This window comes from Phyllobates terribilis, unplaced genomic scaffold (genome assembly GCF_046119375.1).
Source record: "Phyllobates terribilis strain yellow unplaced genomic scaffold, ASM4611937v1 Scaffold_1__5_contigs__length_1240528914, whole genome shotgun sequence".
Lineage (NCBI taxonomy): Eukaryota > Metazoa > Chordata > Amphibia > Anura > Dendrobatidae > Phyllobates > Phyllobates terribilis.
The window spans coordinates 709,156,866-709,177,574 of NW_027362761.1; the positions used below are offsets into that span (position 1 = coordinate 709,156,866).

Genomic DNA, 20,709 nt, shown 5'->3' on the forward strand with positions numbered 1-20,709 from the left:
CGCCACTGGGAGACGATTCCCGCCATTTCCAAAGATTTCCCGCCTTGGAAGAGCGGACGCCATTATGGGCGTGCCAGAGGGTGGCAAGAGGCCACCTCCCATCGTGGGCCAGGTCGAAGAATGGCGCCAAAAGCGGAAACCACGCCCACCAACAGAGACTGTGATGCTGGAAGTGTCCATCAGCGTGAGAGAACTGCCCCTGGAACTGAAGTTGCCCCGGGACCACCCTCGATGTGGGCGGAGACAGAAGAAGAGAACAAAGATGGGTGTCGCCTGGAGGAGTCTAGAGAGAGCGCACCCGGAGACAAGACGTCTGGAAGAGAGTCCAGAGAGAGCCTACCCGGAGATGGAGGGAGAGTCAGGCAGCACCGACCCAGTGGTCAGGAGCCTGTTGCAGGTCGCCACTCCAGAAGGCCTGCTGGAAATCCTAACACAGCTCCCCCGAGACCGGGAGTGTGCAGAGACCGCGCTGGAGGGCCTCGCACGGAGGATGGCCCAGGTGCAGCGGGAGACGTTGGCGGAGTGGAGCCGAGAGATGGCCCAGTAGACCGAAACCCGTCAGCGGAGCACGCCACCCGAGACGAGGAGACAGACCGCCTCTGAGGATGGCGCAGGAGGAATGAAGGCAGGAGACGGCGCCGAGAAGGGAGCTGAACGGACGGAGGCAGGTAAAGGGGACGTCTCTACCCCGAGCCGGGAAACCGCGTGCCTGCCCCAGCTCCCCGTCGCAGAGCCCGAAATTCCCCCTGCCGTGCCCGTCGCTGCATCGTCACCGCCGCCGACTAGGCCTCAACCGGAAACCGCGGCCGCGACCCCTGTGACGTCACACGCCTCAACCCCGAGCGTGGCCAAGCAGGAAATACCATCGGCCTGGTCGCAAGGCCTAGTACCTCCGGGCGCCGCAATACCAACAGCGCCCCCTACCTCCGCGGAGCCACCGGCCTGGCCACAGGGCCGAGTAACCACGGGCGCCGCCGTTCTTACGGTGCCCTTTGCCTTTAGGGTGCCCCAAGCCTGGTCGCAAGGCCTGGTCGACCCGGGCGCCACTACCATCAACGCGCCCTCAACATCTAGAGTGCCGCACCTGGGTGAAAATCTATTTGCCCAGCATACGTGCCCGGATGGGCAGCCCTTTATATGGCCACCGGAGTTTCACCATCCCCGACTCCGGAAAGAGAGACCCCTAGACGAGCCCCTGATTCCGGCTCCGAAGCCTGTAAAGAGGACCTCGCCCCCGCTGGAGGAGGCACAGTTCGAGTGGGACCCCACTGGAGAAGACCTCATGGGGTTCACTCAGGAGACTCGGGCGGCCGCAGCGGAGCGTGCAGAGTGCTGCCGCCAGCAGCTCGAGGTCTTCGAGAGGGAGCGGAGAGAGAGGCGGGTCCGGGAACAGCAAGCGCAGATAAGGAGCGCGGAGCAGAAGAGCCGGACCAGGAGGAATCCCCGTGCAGCACATGGTCCCCCTTCCACCGGGACTGTGATAAAATTCAACATGCAGCACGGATGGGGCTTTATTAGAGACCATCAGACCCCCGGCGACGTCTTTGTAACCCGCAGAGACATAGAAAGCCATCTGCCAGAGGGACACAGAGGTCGTGACCTGTATGTAGGGGACGAGGTCACCTTCACCCGGCACAAGTGTGCCAAAGGACCCTACGCCCTCCATGTGCATCGCCTGACGGAGGAGGAGCTGCGGTGTGAGGAGGAGCAAGAGGACCCGGACGGGTCTGAAACAGAAACTGAAACCAACCAACAAGAAAGAGCAGGAGGACGCCGTCGTTGAAGTACGGTAGAGAGAGACTGTATAAAGTTGCCCGTCGGGGTACCAAGAACTGTTACTTATTTAAAATATGTTCCCCGTTGGGACAAAGTGTGAACTGATGCCCGTGTGTCCCTAGTTCCTAATACCTGGCCGAGGACTGAGAGCGGCCATATCCCCTTGTATATAGTTGCGCTTCCTACAGCGTCCCCTACCGGTTTTATAGGAAGCTGTTTTCTTCCAAAAGAGAGACTGTCGCACTTTACCCGGTCACAAGTTGCACCGTGACCGGAGGAACCAGAAACAAGAATGTTTATATGAAAAGTTTATTGCTGCTGATGATGTTTTATATGTTTTATATGTTTATGTTTTATGAAAAAAAAAAATGTATGTTTGTGGATGTTTATATCTTACAGCCCGAGGACGTGCTGTGATTTACCAGGGGGGAATGTAGCACCCTGAGGATTCGGCTGCTACAGGGGTATTGCACCTCAAGCCAGAGGTGTGATATTCCACTCCCGGGTAAGGATGGAGTGTGGAACTGAGCTCAGTAGGCTGCATGCACTACACACATCCCATTTCCGAGGAACAGACCGACGGTACTCCCACCAGTTTATGTGCAGGTACGATAGTGTCTGTTCCTGGCTGGAGTGGGAGGGGGGTGGAACATCCCAGTAGTGTAGGGGCAGATAGGGGGAGCAGTCTGGGTAAAGTTAGGAGCTCATTGGGTGCTGGTCACCTGAGCTCACACATAGAGGGAGTATATAAGGTGGGAACCATCTTAGATCAGGGTCAGTCAGTCTGTTAGTCTTTTGTCAGAGCAGAGCAGAGGAAGAGAGCAGAGGAGAAGAGCAGCTCCAAGGCCAAGAGAGAGAGAGGAGAAAGAAAGACCCAGAGGGGGAGAAAGAAGGAACTCCAAGAGCCCAAATTAGACCAGAGGGTGAAGAGTTGGCAACAGGGTACCGGATCCCAAGCTGGCAGAGGCTACAGCACACCTTAGCCAGGAACCGGAGGTCGTGGGCAGGACCGATCTGCCACGATCACCCACTAAATCCACCCGGAAGGCAGACCAGGAATAGGGTCAGGGAACCCAGAGACAAGGGTTTACCACCAAGAGGCCCGAGGGAGCCGGACATAGGTGGATCCCTGGTGGGGAAGGCCAGAGAAGAGGACAGGACAGAAAGGGAGCTCAGGCCCACGCTCCAGAATCACCTGGGGGTTGGCTGAGTCCAGGACCTGGTGGACGCAGCGCGGCTCGGGTGGTCACTTAAGGCCGGAGTGACCAGAACAACTGCAGTAAGTAAACAAACCCTGAACTGCACAGCCCGACTCTGAGTCTCATTTCCATCCCCGCTGCACCACCACAACCCCCATCCTCTGCAACTGACCCCCTGAGGCTATACCCCTCCCGTTGGGGGTTATACTACCTGAGCTGCACATACATCACCAGCCTCAGCGGACCCTGCTGCAGCGGCGGCCGTACTGACCGCAATTCAACGGGTGGCGTAGTCGACACAAAAGAACATCTAGTAACATCTATAAGGACTGCCACACACTGAGCTTGACACCCTGGGCACGGACCGGGTCACAGCCACTCGGAGACTACAACCCCCATCTGATCCGGCTCCGGGTATCCCTAACAGCACTGGCCCAGGGGGCGCGTCATATGCATTCACCTTGATAATGCCCACCTGGACTGATAACAATAGTGACTCCATTAATTGTTTAACTAGTACTTCATGGTTAATGGTTTTACCAGCTGACATAAGGAAATCTCTGCTTCTCCAGATAGTGCCATAGTCATGGGTAATACCAAATGCATAACATGAGTCTGTAAATATTGGCAATTTTACCTTTTGCACATTTCAGTAAGTCCCTTCAGCTCTGCGCTGACATGGGAGGCGGGAGTGGTTCAGCTTGTATTACCTCATGTGAGAATTCTACCCCATATCCAGTGTAGAGTCACCCATAGAGGTGGTATCTGGAGCCATGTACAAAAAACTCAAAATCTTCATTAGGAATAGCTTTATTGTGAATATGTGAAAAACCTGCTGTCTCCTGTCTCATTAGTTTTTTGCAGTCATGCTCATGTGTCATGTCATAATACTCCTCGTTGGCTAACACTGTCATCAATTCCCCCTTTCCTGAATCCACAGGCACAGGGTGGCTGGATTCAGAACAATACATGTTTTGAGAGTGACATAATCAGGAATTATTATGACACATTCAAGTCTAAGCTGTCTGGCCATGGTGTGAGTATGGGATATATGTCATGTGGGGATGAATTTACAAGGGAAAGGTCAGTGTGATCTCACATGATGTCCCTAAAAGTACTGCAGTAGCTGCTATAGCACAAACATACGTAGGGGTCCGTTTGATAACCAGGTCCAATTAGCTGGGTACTAAGCTATTGGTTTTTGTTTATCACCATGTTGCTGGGTCCGTACTACAGTGCCATGGCCCACTCTCTCCATACATACAAAATAGGAAAAATGGTCATAGTTTGGAATGTCTAGGGCTAGGCCTGATACAATGAGCAATTTGAGATAACGGAAGTAATCAAACACTTCTTGGGTGAGGTCAAAGGGGTCTGATGACAACATGTCCTAAAGGGGTTGCATCATTTGGGAGGCTGGCCTTATTCAAGGCGTGCAAAAGGACACTAAAGGCCCCGTCACACATAACGAGATCGCTAGCGAGATCGCTGATGAGTCACGTTTTGGTGACGCAATAGCGATCTCGCTAGCGATCTCGTTATGTCTGACAGGTAGCAACGATCAGGCCCCTGCTGTGAGATCGCTGATCGTTACAAAGCTTCCTGGACCATTCCTGGGTCATTGCGCTCCCGCTTGGCAGTGTGCATCGCTGTATTTGACACCTTGTCAACGACCTCGCTAGCGATTCAAAACTGAGACACATTGAGGTGCATAAATTGGACTTTTCTGCGTTCATCGTCCCTGATTGGTGGTCGCTACTGCGTCCTTGTTTTTTCAGATCCCACCAGCGTTCTCCAGCTGTGACTCCACTTTGAACAAATCAGACATCTTTAGCGAAGTAGGTATTGTTTGGGGTCTCAAATGAGTTTCCATTTTTAATTTATTTATAGGACATCTACCAATTATCTGCTATCATTGTGTAGCACCCCGAGGGTTCGGTTGCTACAGAGGTATTGCATCTCACCCAGATGTGCGATATCTCACTTCCAGGTAAGGATAGAGTGTGGCTCAGGACCCTAACACCCACATGCACTACACCACATTTCCGGGGGACAGCTCGACGGTGCTCCCATTAGTTATGCAGGCACGAGTGAGCATGTCCCTGGCTGGAGTGGGGGGAGGGAACACCTAGAGAAGGGAACCCGGTAGTGTGTGCGTGGGGGAAGTAGATCCTGGGTGCACTCTGTACAGGAGTATAAAGGGAGGCACCATCTTAGAAAGAAAGAGAGTTGAGAGAGGAGAAGACAGGGAGCAGAGCTGCTTTATGGGCTCTGCTCCACAGGCAGGCCCTGTCAGGAGGCCTGAGCCTGGAGGAGGAAGAGGAGCAGACTGGGCTCCAGAAAGGAAAGAGGGGACCCCGGGGGTGTGGACTGGCTGGAAGCCACCATACGCCCGCCGCTACCTGAGTAGGGGGGTCAGGTCAAGAAGATGGGAACCGGATCCCAAATTAGTGGAGGAGAGAAACTACCCTCAACTAAGAACCGGAGGCTGCGACATTACATGTGGAGCAGCCCCTCACCACACCCGCTAGAAAGGCACCACATAGGACCTGGGAAACGCAGGCCAACGTTTGCCCACCAAGAAGGTCCGAGGCAACTGGACATAAGCGTGGTCACTAGTGGGGTTGAAGACCAGAAACAGGGGACATAAAGGGGGTCCTGCAAAGCACTCCGGAAAGACCTGGGAGTTGACCGAGCCCCTCGCCTGGTGAGCACAGCGCGACACAGGCGGCCACCTCTGCAGCGGTGGCCTGGAGCAGTAACCGAGTAACCGTGAGTAAAGACCCTGAACTGCACCACCAAGACTCCGAGTTGTCTTTGTTGCGCTCGTGTACCACCATCACCCCCATCATCTATCCGCGCTGCCCTGAGGCCATACCCCTCCCGTTGGGGGTTATACCACCACGCTGCACATCCTTATACACCTGGCCTCAGTGGACTGTTCTGCAGCGGCGGCTTCAAAGCCGCACTCAACGGGTGGCGTAGTCGATCACAGAAACAACAACTACCAAGACTGCCAGCCACTCAGTTTGACTCCCTGGGCACGGACCGGGTCACCGCCACGAGACTACTACCCCCATCTGATCCGGATCCGGGTAAGCTCCCCCGTGCGCGCGATGCCGCGCGAAGCAGCAGGCCCAGGGGCGCGTCAACTGCTCTTCAGGGAGGGAGGGCTTGGCTTCAATAGCGATCTCGTTAGCGATCTCGTTATGTGTGACGGGGCACCAGGACCGTTAAAATACTGGCAGCAGTTGTCGCGGCAGGTCTTCGCATCATGGGTGTTTCTGCCATGTCCCACTGGTTGAAGGCCTGCAATTGCAGGATCGTTTGCACGCTATTCACCGAGCTCCACTTCCCCATTGGCTCGGTCCACAGAGTCCACAAAGCCAGGCGGACAGTACGTAATTGCATCACGTCGACAAAGAAAGTTTTGAAGCGTGCAACAGGCCAAAAGAACAGTCTATTGATTTAAGCTTCATGTTAATTGGCGTATGAAAAACTCTGAAGCGGTTGGCCACGACAGCGTGTCAGAAAACGTGCTGTGTGGGTGTGTGTGCACGAGACCCCTAAAATATCTGCCCATGCAAAAGCATATATATACAGATAGAAGCCAAGCCCTCCCTCCCTCCCTGAAGAGCAATGATAGCAGATAATTGGTAGATGTCCTATAAATGAATTAAAAATGGAAACTCATTTGAGACCCCAAACAATACCTACTTTGCTAAAGATGTCTGATTTGTTCAAAGTGGAGTCACAGCTGGAGAACGCTGGTGGGATCTGAAAAAACAATGACGCAGTAGCGACCACCAATCAGGGACGATGAACGCAGAAAAGTCCAATTTATGCACCTCAATGTGTCTCAGTTCTGAATCGCTAGCGAGGTTGTTGACAAGGTGTCAAATACAGCGATGCACACTGCCCAGCGGGAGCGCAACGACCCAGGAATGGTCCAGGAAGCTTTGTAACGATCAGCGATCTCACAGCAGGGGCCTGATCGTTGCTACCTGTCAGACATAACGAGATCGCTAGCGAGATCGCTATTGCGTCACCAAACCGTGACTCATCAGCGATCTCGCTAGCGATCTCGTTATGTGTGACGGGGCCTTAAGCCCAAAAAGGTGTGTAGCTGTCAGTGCTATTCTACCTAATCTACACTTTTTCTATACATAGTATGCATTAAACAAAATTTGATATAGCAACCTTTTGGCTAAATATTTGTTTCTCTCATTTGCTGATAAGAAGCGTAGCAAAGAAATGGTGGCTTCTTTGCAGGACTTCAGGTCTGAACAGCAGAGCAAAAGGTCATCCACGTACTGCAATAGCATAATTGTGGATAAGGTGGTTCCCACTTCTCCAGGATTTCTGCCATTGCTGTAGAATAAATGGTAGGTAAGTTCATTCCTCCCTGTTGGAGGAACATTCTTCAATACTGTTTACCTTCATGTGTGAAGGAAAAGAAATATTGACAGTCTAGTCTAAGAGAGAGACAGAAAAAAATCATTTTGCCAAATGAATTACTGTGAAGAATATTCTAGAATAATCACATGTGCCCTGGTTGTCAGGTCTTATAGAGATCTCCAGGCACAGTGTAATCCGACCCGCAGCTGTAAGAGAGGAGGGAGGGTGCTTCAGTATGAGTGTCTCTCTGCAGCTGTGAGCTGAGCTAACAGGAAGGACCCCCTGTAGTGATCCCTAACATATGTTCTTTTGCTAAGGTACTATATTTCAATACAGAGTTGTGGAAGAACTATATGTCCCAGCTCTTCACAAAATGGATTTTCTAGCTCAGGGGGAGATAGCGAATGCCAGACTGCATCCCAGCCCAATCTAGCATGTAGCGACTAGGAGATACATGCCCCAGCCTTTTGGAAACCCCTAGGACCCCACACGTAGCATGGGCCCAGTTGGATCCGATGACCCCAGAACCGACTCCCTAGGAGCATCCAGTAAGGAATTGTAGCCCATTTTGGTTTCGGGAGATGGTAGCAAGCTTAGACCAGAGGATGGAGAGTTAGGTCCAGCCCTGGGAGTGACCCAAACAGTTTAAAAACTCCTGCTGGTCTCCTCCCACTGTCTTTCTCCTGGGGAGCTCGTGACATCAAGACGTGTGGGAGAAGTCCACTAACCAAGTGAGGGCCCACAACCTCCCCATGTGACCGCCCATCCCCCGAAAGCCAGGCCTTCCAACTATCTGGTAATTGACTTTAAAATCTGCTTATACTTGTTGTACCATGCTTTTTGTATTTATAACTCTGACCACTGTATATGTATAGCCCTTATGTATATAGTAGACTGTTTAGTGTGCCCCTAGGGCGATTAAATATATAATTTAACCTTGGGTTGTTCTTTTATCTCGATCCACAAACCTTACGTCTGTTATTCAGTCCAACGAACATGGTACCGAGCTGGTTTCTAGCCCGATATAAGTCTGTTATATCAAATAGAGACTGGTGGTAGCTCTACCAGACCGACAAGGTTCTGCTTCACTGGAATAGTGAAAGAGCCTCTCAGCTTGTCAGGTGTGTGAGTGAGTGTGAAGCCACGTCAGTGACTGAGTGAACCACCTTTTCTCGCTCCCTGGTGCCTCTCTGTACCCGTGTGGACAGGAGGTGACTGTGTAGAATTGTACCAATCTGACCTTACGTGTCCTTGAGGGTGGTGCGGAACGTCACGTTGGTGCAAAGGGTAGATCCATATCACTTGCTTCGTCTGGCATAGAGTGACGTCAGGCGGGTGGCGGGGTGTCGATACATCACAAGAAGTGGCAACAGCGAGATTCTGCAGGGTCCCCCTTGTGCCATTTCTTCACATTGGTGGCAAGCGGTGTGGGATCGAGATAATAGTGTGTGTGAGTGTTTTTACACGTACTCACAGACACTAAAGACTGCCAGTATTAGCTTCTGCTGCTGGAGTCTTAAGACCAGCTCAGCACTAGACAGTCAGAGTGCAAATACTGTAAGGTGTGTGGGTGCATCAGGTTGCAGTTTGGTGTCAGTGACCGTAGTGTGCAAGGATGGCCAGTGGTACCAGGAGCAAAACCAATGAGATGTCCAATGCTCCAGATGGTAGGGAGGAGGTGGAAGTCAATGTGGCTCCAGGAGGGGAGTCCCACCCAGGCACCCCAAAGAGAGAGTCGCAGGCGGACAGCCCCGCAGGGGACCGCCCACTATCTGACCTTCAACCCAGACAGGCAGGCTTGGATGACCTTGTGCAAGCTGCCCTGGCCAGTCTCATGGCTGGAGACAAGGCCTATGAGACTTTCACAGCTGCAGTGGAACGTCTCGAGGTAGCAGCAGCACATCGCGAGGCAACAGCCGCAGCAGAACGTCAGCGGGAGCGCGAGCACCAGGAAAATATGCTTTGGCTCCTGCTCCGGCTGCCGGTCCCATGCAGTCCCGAGTCCCCTGAGATCCGAGTCCTGAAGCTACGGATGGAAGACTTCCCCCTGCTGGACAAAGGAGGGGACTTGGACACTTTCTTGCTGGCATTTGAAAAAACCTGCCTTCAGTACCATCTGCCTGAGGACCAGTGGGTCCGGTTCTTAACCCCTCGCCTTAGGGGTAAGGCCCTGGAAATCTTTGGGTACCTGCCCAGTGAGACCACCCTGAGCTATGAGAACATCAAGCAGGCTCTGGTCCAGCAGTACAACCTGACCCCTGAGACGTACCCGAAAAAGCTCCGGAGTCTGCAGCAGGGTCCTGCAGACAGCTGGGTCGATCACATGTGGGCCCTACTGAGAGCCGTTGACCAATGGACCACAGGACCGGAGCTCACTACCGTCCAGCAGCTGAAGGAGCTCATCGCGACTGAGCAGTTTCTGTGGAACTGCCCGGAGGACCTCTAACAGTACTTCCGTGACCGGAAGCCAAAGGGGGCCTCTGCAACAGCGACACTTGCAGACGAGTACTCCAACAACAGGACTCCAGAGGCCAAGAAACTTGCCGGTTGGAGAGGGAGGAAGACGCACGTGGTGCCAGTTGTCCCTGCCCCAAGCCCAAGTGGCCACCTACCCATTCATTCCTCTCCCCGCTGGTAGGGGAACCCCGACTGTGTCATCTTTGCTGACAGCCAAACCACTTCAAAAAATGTGTCCACAGTACCAGAAGGGCCCGTCCCCATCCCAGAAACCGGCCACTGTTTTGTGTGGGGGTGGGGGTGGCGTGGCCTTCAAACTGTCACCATAGGCCACGCCAGGGCCATGGGACTACAAGACACCGGCGCTGAGATGACTCTGGTGCGGCCTGAACTGGTGTTGTCTCAGGATTTGATACTTGGGAAAACTCTCGCCGTCTCTGGGATTGGAGGCGTCGAGCCGGCACTGCCCGTCGCCAAGGTGTATGTGGACTGGGGTGCTGGGAGTGGAGTGCGGGAGGTGGGGGTAACTCTGAACATTCCCGCGAGTGTTTTACTTGGGAGAGACTTGGGGTGTCTAGTGTCCCACTATGTGGCCACTGAACCCCCAATGCCTGACTCCCCAGACAACATCGTGTCCACCCCTATTGATTCCAATGTTATTAACATGCCTACTGATGGGGATGTGGGGGTGGGAGATGTACTGTGTTCCTCTTCCCTAGGGGGGAGGAGATTGATCAAGTTGGCTGTGATAAAGCCTTGGAGTGTGGCCAGCTGGCAGGCTGGGACAGTTCGTCCTGTGAGGGTGTCATAGAGGTGACCGACAGGGGAAAAACAGCTGCGGAGGAGGAGCATGCCATGGAGGGCACGGCAGTCCCAGGAGAGGCAGGGCTCCCAGGTAAGGCCTCATGGCAGGGTTCCCCCACAACCGGGATGTCAGAGGGCCATAGTAGTCCGTTTAGACCAGAGGCTTGGTCAGAAGAGGAGAAGCGGGAGCTACCCTTGGTCTTAGCGGCTGTAGCCGCTGTCACGCGCAGTGGTGGCACCCGGGCCCCAGGGGCCCCCTCGGGAGTCCGACGGCTTCTCCCCTTCTGACCAAGTGGCTGCCGGGTCAGACGGAGGTCATGAGACAGGTCCCGGGGAACTGACAGAAGACGTGGCAGTTTCGTCTATTCTGGCCACGTCCAGTCAGGGGTTTCAGGCGGCATTAGAAACTGATGACAGCCTGAAAGCTCTTAAGGAGCAGGCGGCACAGCCTCCCTCGGACTCAGACCTCGAGCGGGTGGTCTGGGACCATGGGCGGTTGTACCGGGTAACGGTCCAGCGAGGTTCACTGGAGGTGTGGCCCAGGGACTGACAGTTAGTGGTACCCTATCCGTTCAGGGCGGAGTTGTTGCAGATGGCACACGAGATTCCAATGGCCGGACATCTATTGATCCATAAGACCAAGGCCAGGCTAGCCCAGAATTTCTACTGGCCAAGGATGGGGGTCGAGGTGACTGCCTACTGCCGTTCGAGTGACAGCTGTCAGAGGGTGGGGAAGGCGGGGCTGTGCCCCAAAGCCCCACTGGTAACTCTGCCCATCATCGAAGAGCCTTTCAGGAGAGTAGCTGTGGATTTGGTTGGCCTGATGGCCACTCCCAGCAGCTCAGGGAAACGCTTCATACTGATGGTAGTAGACTATGCCACCCCGTACCCGGGAGCGGTAGCCTTGTCGTCCATTCGGGACGACAAGGTGGCCACCGCCTTACTGGAGATTTTCTCCCGAGTGGGTTTTCCCCAGGAAATTCTCACCGACCGGGGGACCCAGTTCATGTCACAGCTGATGGAGTCCCTCTGTAAGCAAATACAGGTGCAACATCTGGTGACCAGCCCGTACCACCCATAGACCAATGGCCTGTGCGAACGGTTCAATGGCACCCTGAAGCAGATGCTTAAGATGCTGGTCGACTCCCACAGGCACGACTAGAAGCGGTACCTCCCACACCTGCTATTTGCCTACCGGGAGGTTCCACAGGGCTCAACGGGGTTCTCCCCCTTTGAGCTCCTGTACAGCCGGCATGCGTGGAGCCCACTGGCTCTGGTGAAAGCGTTCTGGGAAGGGGACTTAGCCACCCCTGGAGTGTCGGTCATCGAATATGTCATGCACTTCCGTGACAAAATGCAGGCCTTGGCGCAGCTGGTGTACGACAATATGACACGAGCCCAGGTGTCACGCCAGGTGTGGGAAAGACTTAGTGCAACACAGAGGGAAAAGGGAAAGGGAGCCCAGACACTAGGGAAAGGGGGAAGTGGAGACCTCCTAGTCTGGTCTAGCGTCACTCTGTCTCCCCTAATGTCCCTATATTGCCTCAGCAATCGCCGCACGCGTGCCTCTCCCTACTCTCTCTGGCGTATGGTTACGGCTAGGGATGGAAGGAGATGAGCACTAGTCAACCTCCACTAAACTCTATAGACAAAAAGGGTGGACAAAACAGGGGAAATGGCTTAGCTTTAGATGAACTCCAAATAAGCACACGGCCTCAAGCTCCAGAGAGGACGAAGTACTGCTCCTACTAAGTTTCACAAGTAGAAATGGATACAGCCGGCGACTCCCTCTCAGACACACTAGGTATATATACACCCAGGCCAGAGAGCTAATTAGCAAGAGAGAGGTAGCCGCTCAGTCCTAAAGACAGCCTCTTATCTAAGAAACTGTCTGCAATGCCAAACGTAGAGCTCTCTTGCAACCCACTGCAGGGCAACTGTCTGTCATCTCTGACACACCCGTGACACCAGGCCGACCAGAAGCTATGGTACGACCAGAATGCTTGTGAGAGGACCTACCAGGTGGGTCAAAAGGTGTGGGTACTGATCCCCATAGCCCAGGACAAGCTTCAGACGGCCTGGGAAGGCCCGTACCTTGTGCACCAGCAGCTCAATGCCGTGACGTACCTAGTCACCCTGGACCACGCTTGGGGAAGTTCATGCCATAACTAAAAATTCCCACAAAAAATTGTGTTATACAGATAGTGCCACTGAAAATAAATTAATAAATAATGATTCCAAAAATAAAATTGCCAGACTGTGCCTGTTTAGCACCCGTATTATGTCCCAATCAGGCCTACAAGATAAAATGGCAGGACAGGGAGCTAGTGGCTTGCTGCTGATAGGTTTTTACTATATCCAAAGTGCAATATTACTGATGCAATATTTAGCACTATTGTTTTGGGAGTGCTACTATTTTTTTTTAAACTATAGTTATGACACAGTACGTACAGTAGTAGGGTTAGAAACAGCAACAGAATTAGGGGTACTAGGAATATGGGAAGTTTGTGCTTTTTGGGAAAAGGTAAGGGGAGAGGCTGGAAATTAAGGAGCCAAATCTGTCTGTGCTGTGATGTTTAGAGACACAAGTCATAGCTGAAAAAATTCTTCATAGCAGTCTAGCTGTTATTCACCAGTCTCAACTCCAGGTTGAGGTTCTACTCCCTTCCTGTACGGTTGCTGCCCTTTGTTGTGCTCCATGTTGGGTTTCACAAGTTACTCAGCGTAACGCACATCATCATCCAAGGCCTACACGGTGTCTGAGTATTCAGTATGTGTGTGTTGTCTTAAGTTACATTTGTCATGGAGTATTCCATCATCCTGTCCCTTCAACTGCAATCATCTCTTCCAACTCCTGTGATTTCTACAACTTGCATTAACTGCTCCTCAAGGCCTGCTGGGTAACCCATTGTTTGTTGTAAACATTGCAAACTGTTATGTAGAGACAATTCACATTACGCTGCAATCTCCTGTGGCTTCAAGTGTGTCCAGATTTTCTTGCAAATTGTCCAGTATAGCCTGTTTTCCTGGTTATGGCCGCTGTGCCATTACTGTGTTCACCCCGACCTGAGGCTTAGTGGATCGATCTCACCAGATGAGGCTAATATTGGGACAGATGGTTAGAGGAGAAAAGTGAACAACCCAACTATTTATAGGCAATATCTGGTCCAGGCATAATGGTACAATAATTATAATCATTTCTTTGTATGCAGTGGGATACATTGCTTAGGATTTGTGCTCTGATCTTTTCAGACTCTAGCAACAACCCTGGAACTGAGCACCTCTCTGCACACCATATTCTAAACTGACTGAATGAGACTGTGTTGTTGATACATTATTTTAGCATTTGTAACTCGCTTTTGCTTGGGGTCATTAAAACCAGCACTGTTGCCATATTGCCACATGCTAATAGCAACCTGAGTTTTTCACTCTTCAGTGAAATTCAGAAATGTTTTTCCACTACAGATTTGGTCACTGTGATTCCATTGCAAAATCTTGATGAACATCTTAAGTTGCTGATGACTTGCTGTACATTTCATTCTTTGGGTGAAGCAAATGCAGATTCTTCCTCAGATTTGCCAAATCCCCTGTAGAAAGATATGCAAGAAGATCTAATCCTGTCATAATTCCTTGCCTTCCTATGTAGTGGTGAAAATATGTTACTATGTTGTGCTATTACACAAATCCATACTTGCCAAAGTTTGTCATCAAAATCAGGAAATTTAAGCCTCAACCCAGAGAATGCCCTCAAACCGTTCCAAGACTCATTTTTGAATGGGTTTTTGCGTAATACTTGCCCCTTTGAGGTTTAGTTCAAAGGATTGTACCTCTAAAATTGGTACTGTTGCCAAGGCTTGGTGACAATTTGGATCCACAAGCCAGAGGTTGAGCTGAATGACTTGTAACATCTAGGGAAAACTAATCAGATTCATATCAGAAACTGCAAATGCCAGGCACATTTAATACATGGAATATATTGTGATCCTTTTTTTAATCAGCAATAATTATTGTTTTTAATTATATAGCAGACTTTGGCCTATCTAAGATCATTGATGACCAAATAGCTATGAAGACAGTATGTGGAACACCAGGTTACTGTGGTAAGTACATAATGAAAAGCAGTGGAATATTCATAACAGTAATATTATGAGCCTGGGAGTATACAGTAATGCCTAGCCATTATAATATAAATTGCTGACTAAAGTTGTCTTTATGAAGTTCCGTGCCCATGATAATTTACATTTCAAGGCACAATATGGTTCATGAATAGAACTGTATTGTAAACTATATAAAATCAAGGTTTTCAGTGCTTTTTTATATTAGTTTACATAGCACCACTGACATATTCAGCTGTTTAATGTTGAATTTAGGTTATATGGACTACCTCTTGAAGCTCATCAAGAGAATGCCAAGAGTGTGCAAAGCAGTCATCAAAGCAAAAGGTGGCTACTTTGAAGAACCTAGAATATAAGACATATTTTCAGTTGTTTCACACTTTTTTGATAAGTATATTATTCCACATGTGTTAATTCATAGTTTTGATGCCTTCAGTGTGAATGTACAATTTTCATAGTCAAGAAAATACAGAAAAATCTTTAAATGAGAAGGTGTGTCCAAACTTTTGGTCTGTACTGTATATATATATATATATATATATATATATATATTCATAAATTCACTAATTAATTAAACTGATTGAAACATTGAAACCATAAAAAAATAAATCTTTAGGATTACAAAGCCTTACTAAGGGTTGTGTTGATATATGAAATAAATAAAGGAAATGTCATTATCAATGCATTTCTAGGTACCTTTAATTAGGAAATCACACTCATTTTGTTCAGGAAGGTAATCACAATAAAATTTAAATATCCGCCTTGTTACACTGTGTCAAGGATAACAGTTGGGAGGGATCACGCAGATCTCACCGCTGCCACCAGTGGTCAGGGATAACAGCCGGGTGGGGGGGGAGGGGCACACAGATCCCCCACTGTTACCACTTTGTCACAGAAGACACCGGAGAGATCACGCAGATCCCACCACTGTCACCAATTTGTCAAGGGAACGCAACTACGCTGCCTCCAATCGTCAGGACAATTACGCAATTGGCTGATGAGTGATGGACGAGGCCGCAGCTGCTTCCACTACTAGGCCAGTTATTGGGGAACTTACAGTGAGCGTATGGTATATACACCACCAATTCCAAAGCATGGAACATATACAGTGGTGTGAAAAAGTGAGGCCACTTCCTGATTTATTATTATTTTGCATGCTTGTCAGACATAAATGTTTCAGATCACAAAACAAATTTAAATATTAGACAAAGTTAACACAAATAAACACAAAATGCAGTTTTTAAATGAAGGTCTTTATTATTAATGGGAAAAAAATCCAAACCTGCAGGGCCCTGTGTGAAAAAGTGATTGCCCCCTAAATCTAATAACTGGTTGGGCCACCCTTAGCAGCAACAACTGAAGTCAAGCGTTTGTGATAACTGGCAATGAGTCTTTTACAACTCTGGAGGCATTTTGGCCCACTCATCTTTGCAAAATTGTTATAGTTCAGCCACATTGGAGGGTTTCTGAGCATAAACTGCCTTTTTAAAGTCATGCCACAGCATCTCAATCAGATTAAGGTCAGGACTTTGACTAGGCCACTCCAAAGTCTTAATTTTGTTTTTCTTAAGCCATTCAGAGGTTGACTTGCTGTTGTGTTTTGGATCATTCTCCTGCTGCATAACCCAAGTACCCTTCAGCTTGAGGTCACAAACAGATGGCTGTACATTCTCCTTCAGTTTTTTGTGGTAGACATCAGAATTCATGGTTCCATTTAACACAGCAAGTCTTCCAGGTCCTAAAGCAGCAAAACAGACCTAGACCATCACACAACCACCACCATATTTTACTTTTGGTATGATGTTCCTTTTCTGAAATGCTGTGTTACTTCTACGCCAGATGTAATGGGACTTGCAAAAAGTTCAACTTCTGCCTCATTAGTCCACAGAGAATTCTCCCAAAACTCTTGGCGATCATGAAGTTTTTTGGCAAAACTGAAATGAGCCTTTATGTTTTTTTTTCTCAGCAGTGGTCTTGGAACTCGGCCATGCATGCCATTTTTGCCCTCTTTCTTATGGAAGAGTCATGAACACTGATCTTAACTGAGGCAAGTGAGGCCTGCAGTTCTTTGGATGCTGCTCTTGAATGAGTCATCACTGCACTCTTGGGGTAATTTTGATTGGCCGCTCACTCCTGAGAAGGTTCACCACTGTTCCATGTTTCGCCATTTGTGGATAATGGCTCTCACTGTGGTTCACTGGAGTCTCAAAGCTTTAGAAATGGCTTTATAACCTTTTCCAGACTGATATATCTCAATTACTTTGTTTCTCATTTGTTCCTGAATTTCTTTGGATTGCAGCATGATGTGTAGCTTTTGAGGATCTTTTGGTCTACTACACTTTGTCAGGCAGGTCATATTTAAGTGATTTCAAGATTGAGAACAGGTGTGGCAATAATCGGGCCTGTGTGTGGCTATGGAAATTGAACTCTGTTTCCCAAAGTTATGATAAACCACAGTTAATTTATGTTTAAATGGGGGGCAATCACTTTTTCACACAGGATCCTGTAGGTTTGGATTTCTTTTTCCCTTAATAATAAAGACCTTAATTTAAAAACTGTATTTTGTGTTTACTTGCTTTATTTTTGTCTAATATTTGTAGCATCAGTGTCTCTGCCCTCTGCCAGGCAGAGACGCCGTCCCTCTCACCCCTGCGCTCCCTGCCTGGCGTCCTCCAGCGCTCCTCTTCCTGCTTCTGCTGCCGGCGCGCGCAGCTTCCTGGGCACTGTGCTTAGGGTGCGCGCGCGTGCTCCCCTCCTCTTAAAGGGGCCGTGTGCGCCGCCCTAAGGAGTCCCCGGCCAATTGCCGGAGGTCCTCCCATATATAAGGCACCTCCTCCAAAATGGAGGTGCCCGAGCAATAGTTGATGCACAGTGTTCTAACCTCTGCTTCAGCCCTCAGGTCCCGCTGCTAGCCTGACTACTAGTCCTGCCCGCCAACCTGACTATCAGTCCAGTCCGCCAGCCTGACTACTCTCCAGCCCGACAGTCTGTCTTCCATTCAGTCCGCCAGTCTGTCTATGGGCCTCACCCGCCTGCTTACCTGGAAGCACCTGCCTGTTACCTGTCTGCCTACCCGGAGGCTCCTGCCCGTCACTTGCCGTGACCACCTGACAGCCTACCTAGAGGCTCCCGCCTGTCACTTGCCGTGACCACCTGTCTGTCTACCCGGAGGCTCCTGCCTGTAACTTGCCGTGACCACCTGTCTGCCTACCCGGAGGCTCCTGCCCGTCACTTGCCGTGACCACCTGTCTGCCTACCCGGAGGCTCCTGCCCGTCACTTGCCGTGACCACCTGACAGCCTACCTAGAGGCTCCCGCCTGTCACTTGCCATGACCACCTGACAGCCTACCTAGAGACTTCCGCCTATCACCTGCTGTCTCTGACAGTTCATCTACCCGGACCTCTCGTCAGCCTGCCTGCTGTGCCCATCTGCAGTATCGGTCAGTCTCAGCCATCTGACCCATGGGAGTCACCTGCTCTCTTACAAGGTCGTCCCCAGAGTAGCACCTGGTCCCTCTGCTTGGGCTCTCCCTGGTCACGGAGTCGTTAGCCGCCGTACGACCAGGGTTGGTCCGGGTTAATACTTAGTTACGCCCCTCTGGGTCCCTCCTTGCACCACAGCACAGAGGTTCCACCACCCGGATCCGTAACAATATTTAAATTTGTTTTGTGATCTGAAACATTTATGTGTGACAAGCATGCAAGTGATTAAGAAATCAGTAAGGGGGCAAACACTTTTTCACACCACCGTATATTGTGGAGACACGAGGGTCAGTAGGTGCTCTCATCCGCTGGCCTGACTGTCTATAGAACGACCGCATAGACTAGGCTCATCCCACTGAACGTTTGTACTCCTTTCCCGTGGGCATTATACTACTCAGACAACACAGGTTGAGGGTAACACACTACTGTAATAATTAATTGGATCAACAATAGTCAATAACATATAGTACAGTTCCAGCAAGTACATAAGATGATGTAAATGACAGAGTCTCTCCCATCCGCTGGTTCGCCGGGAATTAGAACATCTGCGACTTTGGGCTTCCAGGGTAAACTACCCCAACCAGTGTCACCCCGCTTTTGGTCATCACTCATTGTTCGAGTGTTCAATTAACCTGCATATTTTGACCTGTGATGTTTGCAGAGCAACAAGCTGCATGGACTGATGCAATGGGTAATCAACAGATTAACAAATATTGATTGTTCAATTAACCTGCATCTTTGTCCTCTAAGGTTATTTAGAAGATTATCTATTGTACCAGCCCTACAACTTATTCAACAGGCCTTCAACAAATAAACAAACATCAATTCAACCTATGAGTCAATGTTCAGTCTCATAGGTTGAATTGATGTTTATTTGTTGAACAAATATATGAACAATATGAACAATAGCTCACGTTCCTGGGCCTACTGAATAATACGTCTCGCATAATTAAGAATTCACGTGGTGCCATTGTTAAGGGGACGGTTGCAAACAACTTTATTTATAATGGAAAGCAACCGAACCAGGGGTTCGCAATGCAGCCTGGAGGACTGCGGCTGAACACCTTCCGGGTAAGAAGGTAAAACAACCAACTGAAATAACAATCCCTTCCATGTTACTGCACACCGGAACGGGAATAGGGATTCGCACTATCTCCGTTAACTGCACGAGAGAGGTGCGATAAATAATGTATCTGTAGCCCTGTTTACAGCACAGGGACTACACAGCAGGCGCTAGGATGTGTGTGTGATTCACGCCGGTGTATACGTGCTCCCAGCTGGCGTGCTACCGGACTGAGGAGTATCTCTCCACGTGGCTTACAGTCGGTGATGGGAATACGGCGTCTGCAGACTGCTCGGGGTGTATGACGACCTCTTTGTCGGAGCCAGACTGTCAGACGAAGCTAGATGCCTCCCTCCATCTAAGGCTGCCTATCCCCCGCTAAACCTGCCCGACAGAAGCTAAAGCACACGTGGAGCCCAAACGACCAAGCGTCCACACAATGACACCATCACAGCTCAATGATCAGAGCGCGCCGCCATGATTGTGGGCGGGCTATTTAAAGATTAAGCCCTGCCCACCGTCGCACTATTGGTGACATCACCCGCGACCAATCAGGCGGTGCCAGGTCACCGGATCAGCTGACTCCCAAACCACCAATCACAGTCCGCCATGTCAAGGGCATGCTCAGTGCAGTGAATCCTGGACTTAGGCTGTAGCAGCCCTGTTTCCCTCTGCAACCTACGCTTCATGTTGCTAGGAACAAAGACCCGAGAGACAACTTGTACATCTCTAGTACCAGCTAGGCGCTGGGACTGACGACGATACTGAGCAGCATCAGCCCTGGCTGGACCAGAATAGGAGACCACAGAATCCACTGATGGTTCTGAACCTATTTAGGATCCAGCAAACGCCCGACACCTAACAATCATTATATATATATATATATATATATATATATATATATATATACATACATACATATACAGTACAGACCAAAAGTTTGGACACACCTTCTCATTTAAAGATTTTTCTATATTTTCATGACTATCAAAATTGTACATTCACACTGAAGGCATCAAATCTATGAATTAACACATGTGGAATTATATACTTATCAAAAAAGTGTGAAAAAACTGAAAATATGTCTTATATTCTAGGTTCTTCAAAGTAGCCACCTTTTGCTTTGATGACTGCTTTGCACACTCTTGGCATTCTCTTGATGAGCTTCAAGAGGTAGTCACCGGAAATGGTTGTCACTTCACAGGTGTGCCCTGTCAGATTTAATAAGTGGGATTTCTTGCCTTATAAATGGGGTTGGGACCATCAGTTGTCTTGTGCAGAAGTCTGATGGATACACAGCTGATAGTCCTACTGAATAGACTGTTAGAATTTGTATTATGGCAAGAAAAAAGCAGCTAAGTAAAGAAAAACGAGTGGCCATCATTACTTTAAGAAATGAAGGTCAGTCAGTGCG

The 20,709-nt window shown here is 49.8% G+C and overlaps 1 protein-coding gene across 4 annotated transcripts in view; it reads left to right on the plus strand.

The window, feature by feature from the left end:
• The window catches only part of LOC141170275 (calcium/calmodulin-dependent protein kinase type IV-like), a 291,198-nt gene that overhangs the window by 209,708 nt on the left and 60,781 nt on the right, over positions 1–20,709 (plus strand). For all 4 annotated transcript variants that reach the window (XM_073655149.1, XM_073655146.1, XM_073655147.1 and 1 more), the window contains one exon: positions 14,660–14,734. In XM_073655149.1, coding sequence (XP_073511250.1) covers positions 14,660–14,734 — 75 coding nt within the window. The remainder of the gene's footprint in view (positions 1–14,659; positions 14,735–20,709) is intronic.